This window comes from Pristiophorus japonicus, unplaced genomic scaffold, assembly GCF_044704955.1.
Source record: "Pristiophorus japonicus isolate sPriJap1 unplaced genomic scaffold, sPriJap1.hap1 HAP1_SCAFFOLD_361, whole genome shotgun sequence".
Lineage (NCBI taxonomy): Eukaryota > Metazoa > Chordata > Chondrichthyes > Pristiophoridae > Pristiophorus > Pristiophorus japonicus.
Genome location: NW_027253446.1, coordinates 62,137 through 78,554, shown reverse-complemented (window position 1 = coordinate 78,554; position 16,418 = coordinate 62,137). Strand labels below are relative to the sequence as shown.

At 55.3% G+C, this 16,418-nt stretch overlaps 1 protein-coding gene across 1 annotated transcript in view; it reads right to left on the bottom strand.

The window, feature by feature from the left end:
- Window positions 1–202: 202 nt before the first annotated feature.
- Window positions 203–16,418, bottom strand: part of pfas (phosphoribosylformylglycinamidine synthase) — a gene marked incomplete at its 5' end in the record, with an annotated part of 77,438 nt that continues 61,222 nt past the window's right edge. Inside the window, 11 exons of the mRNA XM_070872764.1 lie at window positions 203–760; window positions 2,345–2,497; window positions 7,595–7,753; window positions 7,895–8,006; window positions 8,151–8,242; window positions 11,207–11,417; window positions 11,960–12,105; window positions 14,297–14,416; window positions 14,495–14,650; window positions 15,145–15,228; window positions 15,429–15,609. Of these exons, the coding sequence (XP_070728865.1) occupies window positions 450–760; window positions 2,345–2,497; window positions 7,595–7,753; window positions 7,895–8,006; window positions 8,151–8,242; window positions 11,207–11,417; window positions 11,960–12,105; window positions 14,297–14,416; window positions 14,495–14,650; window positions 15,145–15,228; window positions 15,429–15,609 (1,725 nt within the window). The remainder of the gene's footprint in view (window positions 761–2,344; window positions 2,498–7,594; window positions 7,754–7,894; window positions 8,007–8,150; window positions 8,243–11,206; window positions 11,418–11,959; window positions 12,106–14,296; window positions 14,417–14,494; window positions 14,651–15,144; window positions 15,229–15,428; window positions 15,610–16,418) is intronic.

The following is a 16,418-nucleotide window of genomic DNA, read 5'->3' as shown; positions in this document are numbered from 1 at the left end:
TGTTTGACGGGACAGTGTAGAGGGAGCTTTACTCTGCATCTAATCCCGTGCTGTACCTACCCTGGGAGTGTTTGATGGGAGAGTGTCGAGAGAGCTTTACTCTATATCTAACCCCGTGCTGTACATGCCCTGGGAGTGTTTGAATTTGTGTATTTCACATTGCTAAGACTTAAGCCATCACACAAAGGAGAGGAGGCAGAAGTTGCAAACTGCGTTCAGTCTTTAATTTCACAGAAATACTTTTACTGAAACTGTCACTGTGAACGGTTCAGGTCCCGTGGATTTCCCGAGTGTCAGAAAGATTCAGTGGTCCCAGTCCCGTGCATACGATGAGGACTGCGGGACGATGGAGCGCAGTGTGTTGCGCAGGAATAGTCTGCCTGCTCTCCCCGGTGATGGACGCAGTGAGCTGGGAGGCGGGATACACTCAGTCCGGGACAGGCAGATGATCACAGACCCTGCGAACACCACTGGAAAGCGTTGTGGAACATGCGTAACCATGGTGAACTGGAGAGCGATTGGCGCCAGTCCTGGGGCATCCAGGGCCACTGCCAGAGCAAGGTGCAGCGCTCGGGGTGGGGCATCATGGCGAGGTGCCGGCCGTCGGCCGAGCAGAGGCCTGCCATTCCCAGCGGCGAACCATTGGGGTTCTGGGGATACTGTTCCGTCGGGGCACCAGAGTCATCGCAGTAACGGAGTGGAGCCAGACCGTTCTCGGTCACCAACGTCAGCACCTTCTCCGACTCAAACTGCATATAACCTGCAAAGTGAATGGGACCGAACGTCAACACTCCCCTCCGAATAACTCACAGCCACTCCCCGAGGTCACTGGTCCCAGTCCCCCCACGACCCCTGCCCCGGGTCAGTGCACAGAGGACCCCTCCCCCACCCCGGGTCAGTGCACAGAGGACCCCTCCCCCGCCCCGGGTCAGTGCACAGAGGACCCCTCCCCCACCCCCACCCCCGGGTCAGTGCACAGAGGACCCCTCCCCCACCCCGGGTCAGTGCACAGAGGACCCCTCCCCCGCCCCGGGTCAGTGCACAGAGGACCCCGACCCCCCCCCCACCCCCGGGTCAGTGCACAGAGGACCCCTCCCCCACCCCGGGTCAGTGCACAGAGGACCCCTCCCCCGCCCCGGGTCAGTGCACAGAGGACCCCTCCCCCACCCCGGGTCAGTGCACAGAGGACCCCGACCCCCCCCCCCCCCCACCCCCGGGTCAGTGCACAGAGGACCCCCACCCCCCCCCCCCACCCCCGGGTCAGTGCACAGAGGACCCCTCCCCCGCCCCGGGTCAGTGCACAGAGGACCCCTCCCCCACCCCGGGTCAGTGCACAGAGGACCCCTCCCCCACCCCGGGTCAGTGCACAGAGGACCCCGCCCCCCCCCCCCCCCACCCCCGGGTCAGTGCACAGAGGACCCCTCCCCCGCCCCGGGTCAGTGCACAGAGGACCCCTCCCCCACCCCGGGTCAGTGCACAGAGGACCCCGACCCCCCCCCCCCCCCCACCCCCGGGTCAGTGCACAGAGGACCCCTCCCCCACCCCGGGTCAGTGCACAGAGGACCCCGACCCCCCCCCCCCACCCCCGGGTCAGTGCACAGAGGACCCCCACCCCCCCCCCCCCACCCCCGGGTCAGTGCACAGAGGACCCCTCCCCCGCCCCGGGTCAGTGCACAGAGGACCCCTCCCCCACCCCGGGTCAGTGCACAGAGGACCCCGACCCGACCCCCCCCCCCACCCCCGGGTCAGTGCACAGAGGACCCCTCCCCCGCCCCGGGTCAGTGCACAGAGGACCCCGACCCCCGACCCCCCCCCCCCCCAAGGTCAGTGCACAGAGGACCCCTCCCCCCACCCCAGGTCAGTGCACAGAGGACCCCTCCCCTCCCCCCCCCCCCGCCCCCCCACCGGGTCAGTGCACAGAGGACCCCTCCCCCCATCGGGTCAGTGTGGAGTGGACTCTTTCCTACTCCCCGCCCCACCTCACTGCTGCGGTCCAGAGAGAGCTCTCTCCCTGCAGCCCCCGCCCAAACCCCCCGGCCCTTCCCCGAGGTCACTGATCCTAGTCCTCACATCCCACCCCCGGGTTAGTGCACAGAAGACCCCCTCCCCCCCCGGGTCAGTCTGTAGTGGACCCTCCACGCCCCCCCCCCCCCCCCGTGGCTCAGTCTGTAGTGGGCCCCCCCGCCCCCACCGTGGCTCAGTGTGTAGTGGACTCTCCCTCCCCCGCCCCCCCCCGGGGTCAGTGTGTAGTGGACCCTCCCCCCCCCCCCTCCCCCGTGGCTCAGTGTGTAGTGGACCCTCCCTCCCCCTCCCCCCGGCTCAGTGCGGACCCCCGAGCTCTCACCTTCTCCATGGGCCACCCAGATGCCCAGGGTCGAGCCCTCCATCCCCCGCAGCAGCACTGAGCTGCTCTCCAAGATGGCGACAGTAACGAAGCGCGACTCGAAGCGGCCGGAGCGGTTGTGGGTCAGCAGCACGCCCTGTCGCGCTGCACCGTCTGAAACAGAGAGATTGGTCCCAGTTACAAACTCCCCAACACTATCCTTGGGTCGAGACGCTTCCCGTGACCTGCAGCCTGGCCCCCACCCCCACGTTCCCTCGATGTTTTAGCCGCGCGGTTTCTTTATTTGCTGCGTGGCCCTGCATGCTTCCAGTGGCCACAGCCTGTGAGCGACTGCGCGGGAACTCCCGACTGATGCATGGCCCGCACCCGCAACACTGCCCCACACTAACCCAGCGGGAAATCACTGAACACAGCCACGCAGGTTAACAAGGCCATCGCTAAAGCAAACCAAACTTTGGGGTTATTTCCAGAGGGAGGGAATTGAAATGTAGTGAAGTTATGCTAAATGTGTATTGAACCTTGGCTTGACTACACTTCGAGTACTGTGAACAGTTCTGGTCACCACGTTATAAAAAGGATATAGAAGCACTGGCGAGGGTTCAGAGGAGATTTACAAGGACGATAACCAGAAGGCTGGATATCTTTACTCTTGAAAAAAGCCGTACAATTAAGGTTTCCTTAGTAAACCCACAGAGAGTATTTCCACTTGTGGAGAAGAGAAAAAATAGAGGCTATCAATATAAGCGAGTCACCAATAAATCAAATGTACCAAGGGTAATACAGGAATCATGGGGGACTTTAATTTTCATATAGACTAGGTAAACCAAATTTGCAGAAATAGTGTAAAATCATGGAATGCATTCAAGATAATTTTCTAGGTCAGTATATCGAGGAACCTTCTGGGGAATTAGCTATTTTAGATCTAGCATTGTGCAATGAGACAGGGAATTAATAACCTTGTAGTAAAGAAGCCTCTGAGGAGCAGTGATCATAATATGATTCAAACTCTGTGTTTGAGAGTGATTTGGTTAAGTTTGAAACTCGGGTCCTAAATCTGAACAAAGCAATGTATGTAGGTATGAGGGGTGAGTTAGCCAAGGTAGGTTGGAAAACTAGATTAAAAGATATGACAGTGCAAAAACAATGGGAAACATTTAAAGAAATAATTCATAATTTGCCATGAATATACACTACCTTACGGAATAAAAACACCAGGGGAAAAATGGTCCACTCGTGGCTAACAAGAGAAATTAAAGATAGTATTAGATCAAAGGAAGGGGAGTATAATGTTGCCAACAAGAGTAGTAAGCCTGAGGATTGGGAGGATTTTAGAATTCAGCAAAGGAGGACCAATAAATTGACAAAGAAAGAGAAAATAGAATATGAGAGTAAACTAGTGAGAGACATAAAAATAGACGGTAAAAGCTGGAGGTTATGTAAAAAGTAAAAGATTAGCGAATATAAACATGGGTCCCTTACAGGCTGAGACAGGAGAAATTATAACTGGGAATAAGGAAATTAAGCAAATACTTCGCGTCTGTCTTCATTCCGGAAATAGTGGAGAACCAAGGGTCTAGTGAGAATAAGGAACTGAAAGGAATTAGTATTAGTAAAGAAACAGTACTGGAGAAATTAATGGGACTGAAAGCCGATAAATCCCCTGGACCCGATGGCCCACATCCAAGGGTTTTGAAAGAAGTAGCAATAGAAATAGTGGATGTACTGTTTGTCATCTTCCAAATTCCAGATTCTGAATGGTTCCCACGGATTGGAAGGTAGCAAATGTAGCCCCGCTATTTAAGACAGGAAGGAGAGAGAAAACGGGGAATTACAGACCAGTTAGCCTGACATCAGTAGTAGGGAAAATGCTAAAATCTATTAATAAGGACATGGTAACAGGGCACTTCGAAAATAATAATAGGATTGGCCAGAGTCAACACGAATTTATGAAAGTGAAATCGTGTTTGACAAATCTGTCAAGAGTTTTTTGAAGATGTAACTAGTAGGATAGATAAGGGAGAACCAGTGGATATGGTGTATTTGGATTTTAAAAAGCACTCGATAAGGTGCCACATAAGAGGTTATTAAACAAAATTAGGGCTCATGGGATTGGGGGTAATATATCAGCATGGATTCACAGAATCACAGAATGGTTACAGCACGGAAGGCCATTCGGCCCGTCGAGCCCATGCCAACTCTCAGCGAGTCCCACTCCCCCACCTTTTCCCCGTAACCCTGCAAATATTTTTCTGTCAGATACTTATCCAACTCCCTTTTGAAAGATAAAATGGAGTCTGCCTCCACCACCCTTTCAGGCCGTGCATTCCAGATTTTAACCACTCGCTGCGTAAAAAAGCTTTCTCTTACATCGTCTTTGGATCGTTTGCTAATCACCTTCAATCTGTGTCCTCTGGTTCTCGACCCTACTGCCAATGGGAACAGTTTCTCTCGATCTACTCTGTCCAGAACCCTCATGATATTGAACATCTCCATCAAATCGCCTCTCAACCTTCTCTGCTCCAAGGAGAACAACCCCAGCTTCTCCAGTCTGTCCACGTAACTGAAGTTCCTTATTCCTGGAATCATTCTCGTAAATCTTTTCTGCATCCTCTCCAAGGCCTTCACATCTTTCCTAAAGAGCCCAGAATTGGACACAATGCTCCAGTTGAGGCCGAACCAGTGTTTTATCAAAAACTGGTTCGTCAAAATTTTCATACTTTTGTACTCTATACCTCTATTTATGAAGCTCAGGATCCCGTAAGGCTTTTAACTGCTTTCTCAACCTGCCCTGCCACCTTCAGCGATTTATGCACATATACCCCCAGGTCTCTCTGTTCGTGCACCCCCTTTAGGATTGTACTATTTAGTTTATATATCCTCTCCTCATTCTTTTACCAGAATGCATCACTTCACACTTTTCGGTGTTAAACTTCATCTGCCACATGTTCGCCCATTTCACCAGCCTGTCTATGTCTTCCTGAAGTCCATCACTATCCTCCTCACTGTTCACTATACTTACAATTTTTGTGTCATCTGCAAATTTTGAAATAGTGCCCTGTACACCCATGTCCAAGTCATTAATATACATCAGGAAAAGCAGTGGTCCCAGTATTGACCCCTGGGGAACACCACTGTATATCTTCCTCCAGTCCGAAAAACAACCGTTCACCACTCCTCTCTGCTTCCTGTTACTGAGCCAATCCCATATCCAAGCTGCCACAGTCCCTTTTATTCCTTGGGCTTCAACTTTTCCGGCAAGCCGATTATGCGGCACTTTGGAAATCCATGTACACAACATCAACCACATTACCCTCATCAACCCTCTCTGTTACCTCATCAAAAAACTGGATCAAGTTGGTTAAACACGATTTGCCTTTAACAAATCCGTGCGGCCTTCCTTAATTAATCCACACTTGTCCAATAACTGTTCATTTTGTCCTTTATTACTGTTTCTAAAAGCTTCCCTACGACCGAGGTTAAACTGACCGGCCTGTAGTGTTGGGTTTATCTTTACTCCTTTGTTGAACAATAATGTAACATTTGCAATTCTCCACTCCTCTGGTACCACCTCCGTATCTATGTAGGATTGGAATATTATGGTCAGTACCTCCGCGATTTCCGTCCTCAATTCCCTCAGCGTTCTAGGATGCATCCCACCTGCTCCTGGTGATTGATCTACTTTAATACAGCCAGCCTTTCGAATATCTCTTCTTTTATCCTATCAAGTGTCTCCAGTAGCTCCTCCTGCACAATGTCTATGGCAGCATCCTCTTCCGTGGAGAAGACAGGCACAAAGTACTCCCACGTTCGGCCTCCAGGCCTAGGTCTCCTTCTTGGTCCAGAATCAGCCCCAGCCCTCCTCTTACTACCCGTTTACTATTTATACCTAGAGAGGAGCTTAGGATTACCTTTTATGTAGGATTGAGGATTGGTAAACGGATAGAAAATCCAGAGTAGGAATAATCAGGTCTTTTTCAAGTTGGCAGGCTGTAACTAGCTGGGTACCTCAGCTTTTTGCAACCTAAATTAATGACTTCGATGAAGGGACTGAGTGTAGGTGGAATGTAAGTTGTGAGGAGGATGCAAAGAGGCTTCAAGGGGATATAGAGAGGCTCAGTGAGTGGGCAAGAACATGGCAAATGGAATATAATGTGGAGAAATGTGACGTTATCCACTTTGGTAGGAAAAATAGAAAAGCAGAGTATTTTTTAAATGATGAGAGATTGGGAAATGTTGGTGTTCAGAGGGACCTGGGTGTGGGTGTCCTTGTACACCAATCACTGAAAGTTAACGTGCAGGTACAGCAAGCAATTAGGAAAGTAAATGGTTTGTTAACCGTCATTACAAGAGGATTTGAGTACAGGAGTAAAGACATACTGCAATTATACAGGGCCCTGGTGAGACCACACCCGGAGTATTGTGTACAGTTCTGGTCTCCGTACCTCAGGAAAGATATACTTACCATGGAGGGAGTGCATCAAAGGTTCACCAGACTGATTCCTGGGATGGGGGGATTGTCCTATGAGGAGAGATTGAGTAGACTCGGCCGATATTCTCTGGAGTTGAGAAGAACGAGATCTGATTTCATTGAAACATATAAAATTCTAACAGGGCTTGACAGGGTAGATGCAGGGAGGATGTTTCCCCCGGCTAGGGACTCTAGGACCAGGGGTCACAGTCTCAGAATAAGAAGTCGGCCATTTAGGACTGAGATGAGAAGAAATTTCTTCACTCAGAGGGTGGTAAATCTTTGGGATTCTCTGCCCCAGAGGACTGTGGAGGCTCAGACGCTGAGTATATTCAAGACCGAGATCGATAGATTTTTGGATATTAAGGGAATCAAGGGATATGGGGACAGTGCAGGAAAGTGGAGTTGAAGTAGAAGATCAGCAGGCTCGAGGGGCCGAATGGCCGACAACTGCTCCTATTTCTTATGTTCTTAAATAGGGAATTCAGAAGAAACTTCTTTACCCAGAGAGTGGTGCGAATGTGGAACTCTCTGCCACAGGGAGGGCTTGATGCGAATAGTATCGATGCATTTAAGGGGAGGCTGGATAAGCATGTGAGGGAGAAGGGAATAGAGGGTTATGCTGATAGAGTTAGATGAGGAAAGAGGGAGGGGGCTCATGTGGAACATTAACACCAGCATGGACTGGTTGGGCCGAATGGCCTGTTTCTGTGCTGTACATTCTACCTTATTTATTAAACACTTGATGCAAGAGAGCGAACCACAGTCCGAGAAGTTCTCACCGTCCGACAGCTCCATGTCAGCCTCCGAGGCCACCCAGCCGAGCTGTGCCATCAGCTGGCACCCGTTACACACGCCCAGGCTGAAGGTGTCCCGCCGGGAACGGAACCTGGCGAACTCGGCGCGTGCCATGGGATTGAAATGTACCGTCGCTGCCCAACCTACAGGGGAGGAAACAGCCGGTTAAAGAAAGGTGCAACCACACAGCGGCACTGGGAACGTCACTGGGAGGCGAAGAGCGTCAAAGATCCCGGGCCCGGCTTGTCCCTGTTACAGTGCGGATGAAATATTCCGGCTCCTACCTTTTGCCGATCCCAGCACGTCAGCGTAACTGAAGCCTCCGACAAACACCACCCCACGGAACGAGTCCAGAGATAGCCCCGAGCAGATATCCGTCATCGTAACATCCCAAACCTGCAGGAGAAAGGAGCAGCGAGTTACCCAACCCCGGTCCCGATTCCGCCACCAATCCCAATCCCCCCTCGCCCAGGGACCCCCAACAGCTGTCACCGGCAGGCTGCCCCGCACCAGTATAACTGCGATCCGTCCCCCTCTCACCTGGAATCCGGCCATGACGAGCGAAGCCACCATCTCCCGATCCCCATTGCTGCCTTCCTCCCGGATCACTGCCACTCGTGGCTCACACACACCTGCCGACACCATGAAACGGAAGGTCATTGTCCCACACCATTACACAGGATCACACCGGATATACGGCACAGAAACAGGCCGTTCACACCGGATATACGGCACAGAAACAGGCCGTTCACACCGGATATACGGCACAGAAACAGGCTGTTCACACCGGATATACGGCACAGAAACAGGCCGTTCACACCGGATATACGGCACAGAAACAGACTGTTCACGCAGGATATACGGCACAGAAACAGGCCGTTTGGCCCAACCAGACCATGCCGCCGTTTATGCTCCACTCGAGCCTCCTCCCGTCTTTCCTCATTTAACTCTATCAGCATAACCCACAAATGGAAACATTCTCTCTATCCACTCTATCAAAATCTTTCATCATTTTAAAGACCTCTATTAGGTCACCCCTCAGCCTTCTCTTTTCAAGGGAGAAGAGACCCAGCCTGTTCACCCTTTTCTGATATGTATACCCTCGCATTTCTGGTATCATCCTTGTAAATCTTCTCTGTACCCTCTCCGTTTTTATAATATGGCGCCCAGAACTATACACAATATTCTTAAGTGTGGTCTAAGCAAGGTACGATACAGTTCAGTATAACTTCCATACTTTTCAATTCAATCCCTCTCGAAATAAACTAGTACCTGGTTTGCTTTTTATGGCCTTGTTAACCTGTGTCGCTACTTTTAGTGATGTGTGTATTTGTTCCTCGACCTCACCCAGACTCGCATCCTCCAAGTAATAAGTGACCTCCCTATTCTTCCGACCAAAATGGAACACATCACATTTATCTGTGTTGAACTTAATTTGCCAATTATATGCTCATTCTGCAAGTTTATTAATGTCCTCCTGTAATTTGTTGCAGTCTCCCTCAGTATTGAATATTCCCCACAATTTGGTGTCATCCGCAAATTTAGAAATTATGTTTTTGATTCCAAAGTCTAAATCGTTAATATAAATTGTGAACAGCAGTGGTCCCAGCACTGATCCACCATCACCCACCTTCTGCCCCTGTGAATATCTACCCTTTACCCCATCTCTCTGCTTTCTGTCTTGCAGCCAAACAGCGATCCATTCTGCTACTTGTCCCCTGACTCTGCATTCTCTGACCTTGTTCATCAGTCTATTACGGGGTGCCTTATCGAAGGCCTTTTGAAAATCTAGATAAGTTACATCGACTGCATTACCCTTGTCTACTCTCTCCGTTACCTCTTCAACAAATTCAATGAGGTTGGTCAAGCAAGACTTTCCCTTTTGAAATCCATGCTGACTATTCATTATTCAATTTTTGGTTTCTAGATGTTCTTCTAATTTCTCCTTCAATAGGGATTCCATTATTTTTCCTACCACTGATGTTAAACTGACTGGTCTATAGTTCCCTGATTATTTGCAGAAGGGTCGGGAACCAGAGGACACAGATTTAAGGTGATTGGCAAAAGAACCAAAGGGAGCAGGAGGAAACATTTTTTACGCAGCGAGTGGTTTCGATCTGGAATGCACGGCCTAAAAGGGTCCAGGCAACATCCCCGTAAATCTCCTCTGCACCCTTTCTAGTGCAATCACATCTTTCCTGTAATGTGGTGACCAGAACTGCACACAGTACTCCAGCTGTGGCCTAACTAGTGTTTTATACAGTTCAAGCATAATCTCCCTGCTCTTGTATTCTATGCCTCGGATAATAAAGGCAAGTATTCCGTATGTCTTCTTAACCACCTTACCCACCTGGCCTGCTACCTTCAGGGATCTGTGGACATGCACTTCAAGGACCTTTTGTTCCTCTACACTTCTCAGTGTCCCACCATTTAATGTGTATTTCCTTGCCTTGTTAGCCCTTCCCAAATGCATTACCTCACACATATCCAGATTGAATTCTATTTGCCACTGTTCCACCCACCTGACCAGTTCATTGATATCTTCCTTCTTCATTATCAACCACATGGCCGATTTTAGTCATCTGCAAACTTCTTAATCATAACCCTTACATTCAAGTCTAAATCATTGATGTGTACTACAAAAAGCAAGGGACCTAGTACTGAGCCCTGTGGAACCCCACTGGAAACAGCCTTCGTCACAAAAACACCCATCAACCATTACCCTTTGCTTCCTGCCTCTGAGCCAATTTTGGATCCAACTTGTCACTTTGCCCTGGATCCCATGGGCTTTTAATTCCATGACCAGTCTGCTATGTGGGACCTTATCAAAATCTTTGCTAAAATCTATATACACTACATCAACGACGCTTCTTGTTACCTCCTCGAAAAATTCAATCAAGTTAGTCAAACACGATCTTCCCTTAACAAATCCATGCTGACTGTCCTTGATTAATCCGTGTCTTTCTAAATGACGATTTATCCTGTCCCTTAGAATTTTTTCCAATAATTTTGCCACCACCGAGGTTAGGCTGACTGGCCTGTAATTACTCGGCCTATCCCTTTCCACCTTTTTAAACAATGGTACCACATTAGCAGTCCTCCAGTGCTCTGGCACCACACCTGAAGCCAGAGAGGACTGGAAAATGATGGTCAAAGCCTCTGCTATTTCCTCTTTTGCTTCGCTTAACAGCCTGGGATATATTTCATCTGGGCCTGGGGACTTAGCCACTTTCAAAGCAGCTAAACCCCTTAATACCTCCTCTCTCACTATGTTTATTTCATCTAATATTTCACACTCCTCCCCGATAACAGTGTCTGCATCGCCCTTCTCCTTTTTAAACAACTGTACAATGTTCGCAGTTCCCCAATCACGGGGGATCACGTGGTACTGACCGGGGGTCGTGGGGGCGGGGGGGTCATGCAGTACTGCCGGAGATTGCGGGGGTTACATGATGCTGACCGGGTTCGTGGGGGTGGTGACATGGTATTGGCTGGGGGGGGGGTGGGGGGGAATCACGAGATGCTGGCTGGGGGTCGCAGGGGGGTTATGCGGTATTGTCTGGGGGTCACATGTGACGACACGGTCTCACACTTACCTGAGTCGGTGGACGGTCTGGGGATGTGCGCCGGCTGGAAGCTGAGCTTGTATTTTGGGGCAACGCGATGCTCCAGCCCCCGCTCCTCCTCCTCCACACAGGCCCGATGGGACTGCAGCCTCTCCAGCCGGAAACTGGTCTCCTCCCACCAGGAGCGGAGGGTGGCCGTTCTCTCTGACAGAACCTCATCCCCATTCACTCGCACCCTCACCTGGGAGAGAATAAGGCCATAAACACACGGGAACACAGAGCGATGTCAGCCCCACCCCCACCGCACTGTCCCAGCCCACCCCACCACCCAGATAACCAGCTCACTCACCGTGACTGGGCCCGATAACCAGCTCACTCACCGTGACTGGGCCCGATAACCAGCTCACTCATCGTGACTGGGCCCGATAACCAGCTCACTCACCGTGACTGGGCCCGATAACCGGCTCACTCACCGTGACTGGGCCCGATAACCGGCTCACTCACCGTGACTGGGCCCGATAACCGGCTCACGCACCGTGACTGGGCCCGATAACCGGCTCACGCACCGTGACTGGGCCCGATAACCTGCTCACTCACAGTGACTGGGCCCGATAACCAGCTCACTCACCGTGACTGGGCCCGATAACCGGCTCACTCACAGTGACTGGGCCCGATAACCAGCTCACTCACCGTGACTGGGCCCGATAACCGGCTCACGCACCGTGACTGGGCCCGATAACCGGCTCACGCACCGTGACTAGGCCCGATAACCAGCTCACTCACCATACTCTGGGCTCCCTCTCCAACGGTTGATCCGATGCGGCAGCACTGAAGGCCCGCTGCTCTGTAGCGGGAGCACACTGCGTTCACAGCCATCTCGGACACCTCCAACACCAAACCCAGCTCCTCCGAAAACAACAGCTCAATCACTGGGGGGAAGAGAGTCACCGAGGTTCAGTGCCAGCGACCCGGGGGGGGGGTTTACAGTGGGTCAGGGGGGTTAATAAGGGGCGGGGGGTCAGGGGGAGGGGGTGTGGGGGCTTGGGTGTGTGTGGCTCGGAGGCAGGGGGGTGTCGGGGGGGGGGTGTCGTGGGGGGGTACGCGTCGGGGGGGGAAGGGGGGGGGCGCGTCCGGGGGGAGGGGGGAAGGGTGCGCGTCGGGGGGCGCCGAGGCGTCGGGGGGGAGGGGTGTGTCGGGGGGGAAGGGGTGTGTCGGGGGGGGAGGGGTGTGTCGGGGGGGGAGGGGTGTGTCGGGGGGGGAGGGGTGTGTCGGGGGGGGAGGGGTGTGTCGGGGGGGGAGGGGTGTGTCGGGGGGGAGGGGTGTGTCGGGGGGGAGGGGTGTGTCGGGGGGGGAGGGGTGTGTCGGGGGGGGAGGGGTGTGTCGGGGGGGAGGGGTGTGTCGGGGGGGAGGGGTGTGTCGGGGGGGAGGGGTGTGTCGGGGGGGAGGGGTGTGTCGGGGGGGGGAGGGGTGTGTCGGGGGGGGGGGGGTGTGTGTCGGGGGGGAGGGGTGTGTCGGGGGGGGAGGGGTGTGTCGGGGGGGAGGGGTGTGTCGGGGGGGAGGGGTGTGTCGGGGGGGAGGGGTGTGTCGGGGGGGAGGGGTGTGTCGGGGGGGAGGGGTGTGTCGGGGGGGGAGGGGTGTGTCGGGGGGGGAGGGGTGTGTCGGGGGGGGAGGGGTGTGTCGGGGGGGAGGGGTGTGTCGGGGGGGGAGGGGTGTGTCGGGGGGGGAGGGGTGTGTCGGGGGGGGAGGGGTGTGTCGGGGGGGGAGGGGTGTGTCGGGGGGGGAGGGGTGTGTCGGGGGGGGAGGGGTGTGTCGGGGGGGGAGGGGTGTGTCGGGGGGGAGGGGTGTGTCGGGGGGGAGGGGTGTGTCGGGGGGAGGGGTGTGTCGGGGGGAGGGGTGTGTCGGGGGGAGGGGTGTGTCGGGGGGAGGGGTGTGTCGGGGGGAGGGGTGTGTCGGGGGGGAGGGGTGTGTCGGGGGGGAGGGGTGTGTCGGGGGGGAGGGGTGTGTCGGGGGGGAGGGGTGTGTCGGGGGGGAGGGGTGTGTCGGGGGGGGAGGGGTGTGTCGGGGGGGAGGGGTGTGTCGGGGGGGAGGGGTGTGTCGGGGGGGGAGGGGTGTGTCGGGGGGGGGAGGGGTGTGTCGGGGGGGGAGGGGTGTGTCGGGGGGGGAGGGGTGTGTCGGGGGGGGAGGGGTGTGTCGGGGGGGAGGGGTGTGTCGGGGGGAGGGGTGTGTCGGGGGGGAGGGGTGTGTCGGGGGGGAGGGGTGTGTCGGGGGGGAGGGGTGTGTCGGGGGGGAGGGGTGTGTCGGGGGGGAGGGGTGTGTCGGGGGGGAGGGGTGTGTCGGGGGGGAGGGTGTGTCGGGGGGGAGGGGTGTGTCGGGGGGGAGGGGTGTGTCGGGGGGGAGGGGTGTGTCGGGGGGGAGGGGTGTGTCGGGGGGGAGGGGTGTGTCGGGGGGGAGGGGTGTGTCGGGGGGGAGGGGTGTGTCGGGGGGGAGGGGTGTGTCGGGGGGGAGGGGTGTGTCGGGGGGAGGGGTGTGTCGGGGGGGAGGGGTGTGTCGGGGGGGGGAGGGGTGTGTCGGGGGGGGGAGGGGTGTGTCGGGGGGGGAGGGGTGTGTCGGGGGGGAGGGGTGTGTCGGGGGGGAGGGGTGTGTCGGGGGGGAGGGGTGTGTCGGGGGGGAGGGGTGTGTTGGGGGAGGGGTGTGTCGGGGGCTGTGCTGGGGGGCCTGTGTGGTGAGGAGGGGTGTCGGGGGTGTGTTTAAGGGGGGGGTTGATGGTGGGGTGTGGTGAGGGGGTTGTGAGGGGGTGCCGGGAGTGTGGCGGTGTTTCGTTGGGTTCTGAGGGGGTGTTGGGGGGGGCAGGGGGTTGTCGGAGGGGTGGTGTCGGGGGAGGTGAGGGGGATGTCGGGGGGCAAGTGTGCCGGGGGGGGGGTTTGTGTGTAGGGGGGGAGGGGGTTTGTGTGTAGGGGGGGGGTTTGTGTGTGGGGGGGGGGGGTTTGTGTGTCGGGTCGGGGGGGGGGGGGGGGGGGTTTGTGTGTGTGCGGGGGGTGGTGTCGGGAGGGGGGGGGGAGGGTGGTGTCGGGGAGGGTTGTGAGGGGGGGGTCAAAATGTTGAGAGACCCTTGTCACTCACCGCTGCTGTCGCTGTTTGAAATGTCGAGCTCGATCCCACAGTTTCCCGCGATTGCCATCTCGAGCATGCACGTGAGCAGTCCCCCATCACTCACATCGTGGCCGGCACTCAGCAGGCGCTCTGGGGCAAGAGAAAGAGAGAAAGAGTGAGGCGGGCACGGTGGGGAACACAGGGAATGGTCCCGGCTCAAGGACTCACCCTCCAGGAGCTGCTGAGTGACGGTGAAGCAGGACACCAGGCGGTGCGGACTGTCCAGGTCTGGGCAGTCATTGCCGATCTGTGAGTAACACTGAGCCAAGGCTCCTCCGCCCAGCCGGTACTGACCGGGAGTGACCGGTACATACAGGAGCACCCCTGAAATAAGGAGAGAGCGCGTCAGCACCCGAGGGCCACCCCTCAACCCAAACCTGGGCCACCCCACACCCCAAACCTGTACCCTGCCACTGGTACCCCACACTCAGCCCCTGGTGTCCCACACCCTGCCCCTGGTACCCCACACCCAGACCCTGGTGCCCCACACCCCGCCCCTGGTGCCCCACACCCTGCCCCCGGTGCCCCACACCCAGACCCTGGTGCCCCACACCCAGACCCTGGTGCCCCACACCCAGACCCTGGTGCCCCACACCCAGATGCCCCACACCCAGACCCTGGTGCCCCACACCCAGACCCTGGTGCCCCACACCCAGACCCTGGTGCCCCACACCCCGCCCCTGGTGCCCCACACCCCGCCCCCAGCCCCTGGTACCCCACACCCTATCCCTGAACCCTGTACCCCTGCACCCTGCCCCTAATGGCATGCCCCGGTACCCATACCCCTGGCCCCAGTGTATCAGCAATTGATTCTCTACCTTGTCCGTGGGGATTTTTCAGGTCAGGGGTCACAGTGCCTGTGATGTCGGGACAGACGGCGTAAACTGAGACCACGAGGGAGCCTGAGAATCCGGAGAGAAAGCAGTGTCAGTCTGAATGAATGGTGGGTTGGCAATACAGCCGAGAACTCTGCTGGGTATAGAAAGTACCGAGACAATCAACAAATGGAAATATGACAGGAAATGAGCGCGCCTGGGAATAGATTCAAAGCCAACATAAAAGGGGAGACAAACACCGAGCGACGGCCTGCGTGACTCCTTACCTGGGGCCTTCACCGTCTCCTGCCCCACACGAGCCGCCATACTCAGGGAATCCTTCCCGCCGTCGACGGCCACTCCCAGCTCGGCCATGGCGTGGCACATGGCCACACAGGCGTCGTACAGAGCTGCCCCCTCACCCGGCAACTTGGCCGGCCACATCCAGTTACCGCTACACTTCACATCCTGGCACAGAGAGAACGGAGACCATCAGACCCAGCAGCACAGGGTCAGATACACAGTGCGGGAGGATCAGACACACAGTGAGGGAGGGTCAGACACACAGTGAGGGAGGGTCAGACACACAGTGAGGGAGGGTCATAGAAACATATACAGTATTAGAAACATAGAAAATAGGTGCAAGAGTAGGCCATTCGGCCCTTCTAGCCTGCACCGCCACTCAATGAGTTCATGGCTGAACATGCAACTTCAGTACCCCATTCCTGCTTTCTCACCATACCCCTTGATCCCCCTAGCAGTAAGGACTTCATCTAACTCCTTTTTGAATATATTTAGTGAATTGGCCTCAACAACTTTCTGTGGTAGAGAATTCCACAGGTTCACCACTCTCTGGGTGAAGAAGTTTCTCCTCATCTCGGTCCTAAATGGCTTACCTCTTATCCTTAGACTGTGACCCCTGGTTCTGGACTTCCCCAACATTGGGAACATTCTTCCTGCATCTAACCTGTCTAAACCCATCAGAATTTTAAACGTTTCTATGAGGTCCCCTCTCATTCTTCTGAACTCCAGTGAATACAAGACCAGTTGATCCAGTCTTTCTTGATAGGTCAGTCCCGCCATCCCGGGAATCAGTCTGGTGAACCTTCACTGCACTCCCTCAATAGCAAGAATGTCCTTCCTCAGGTTAGGAGACCAAAACTGTACACAATACTCCAGGTGTGGCCTCACCAAGGCCCTGTACAACTGTAGCAACACCTCCCTGCCCCTGTACTCAAATCCCCTCGCTATGAAGGCCAACATGCCATTTGCTTTCT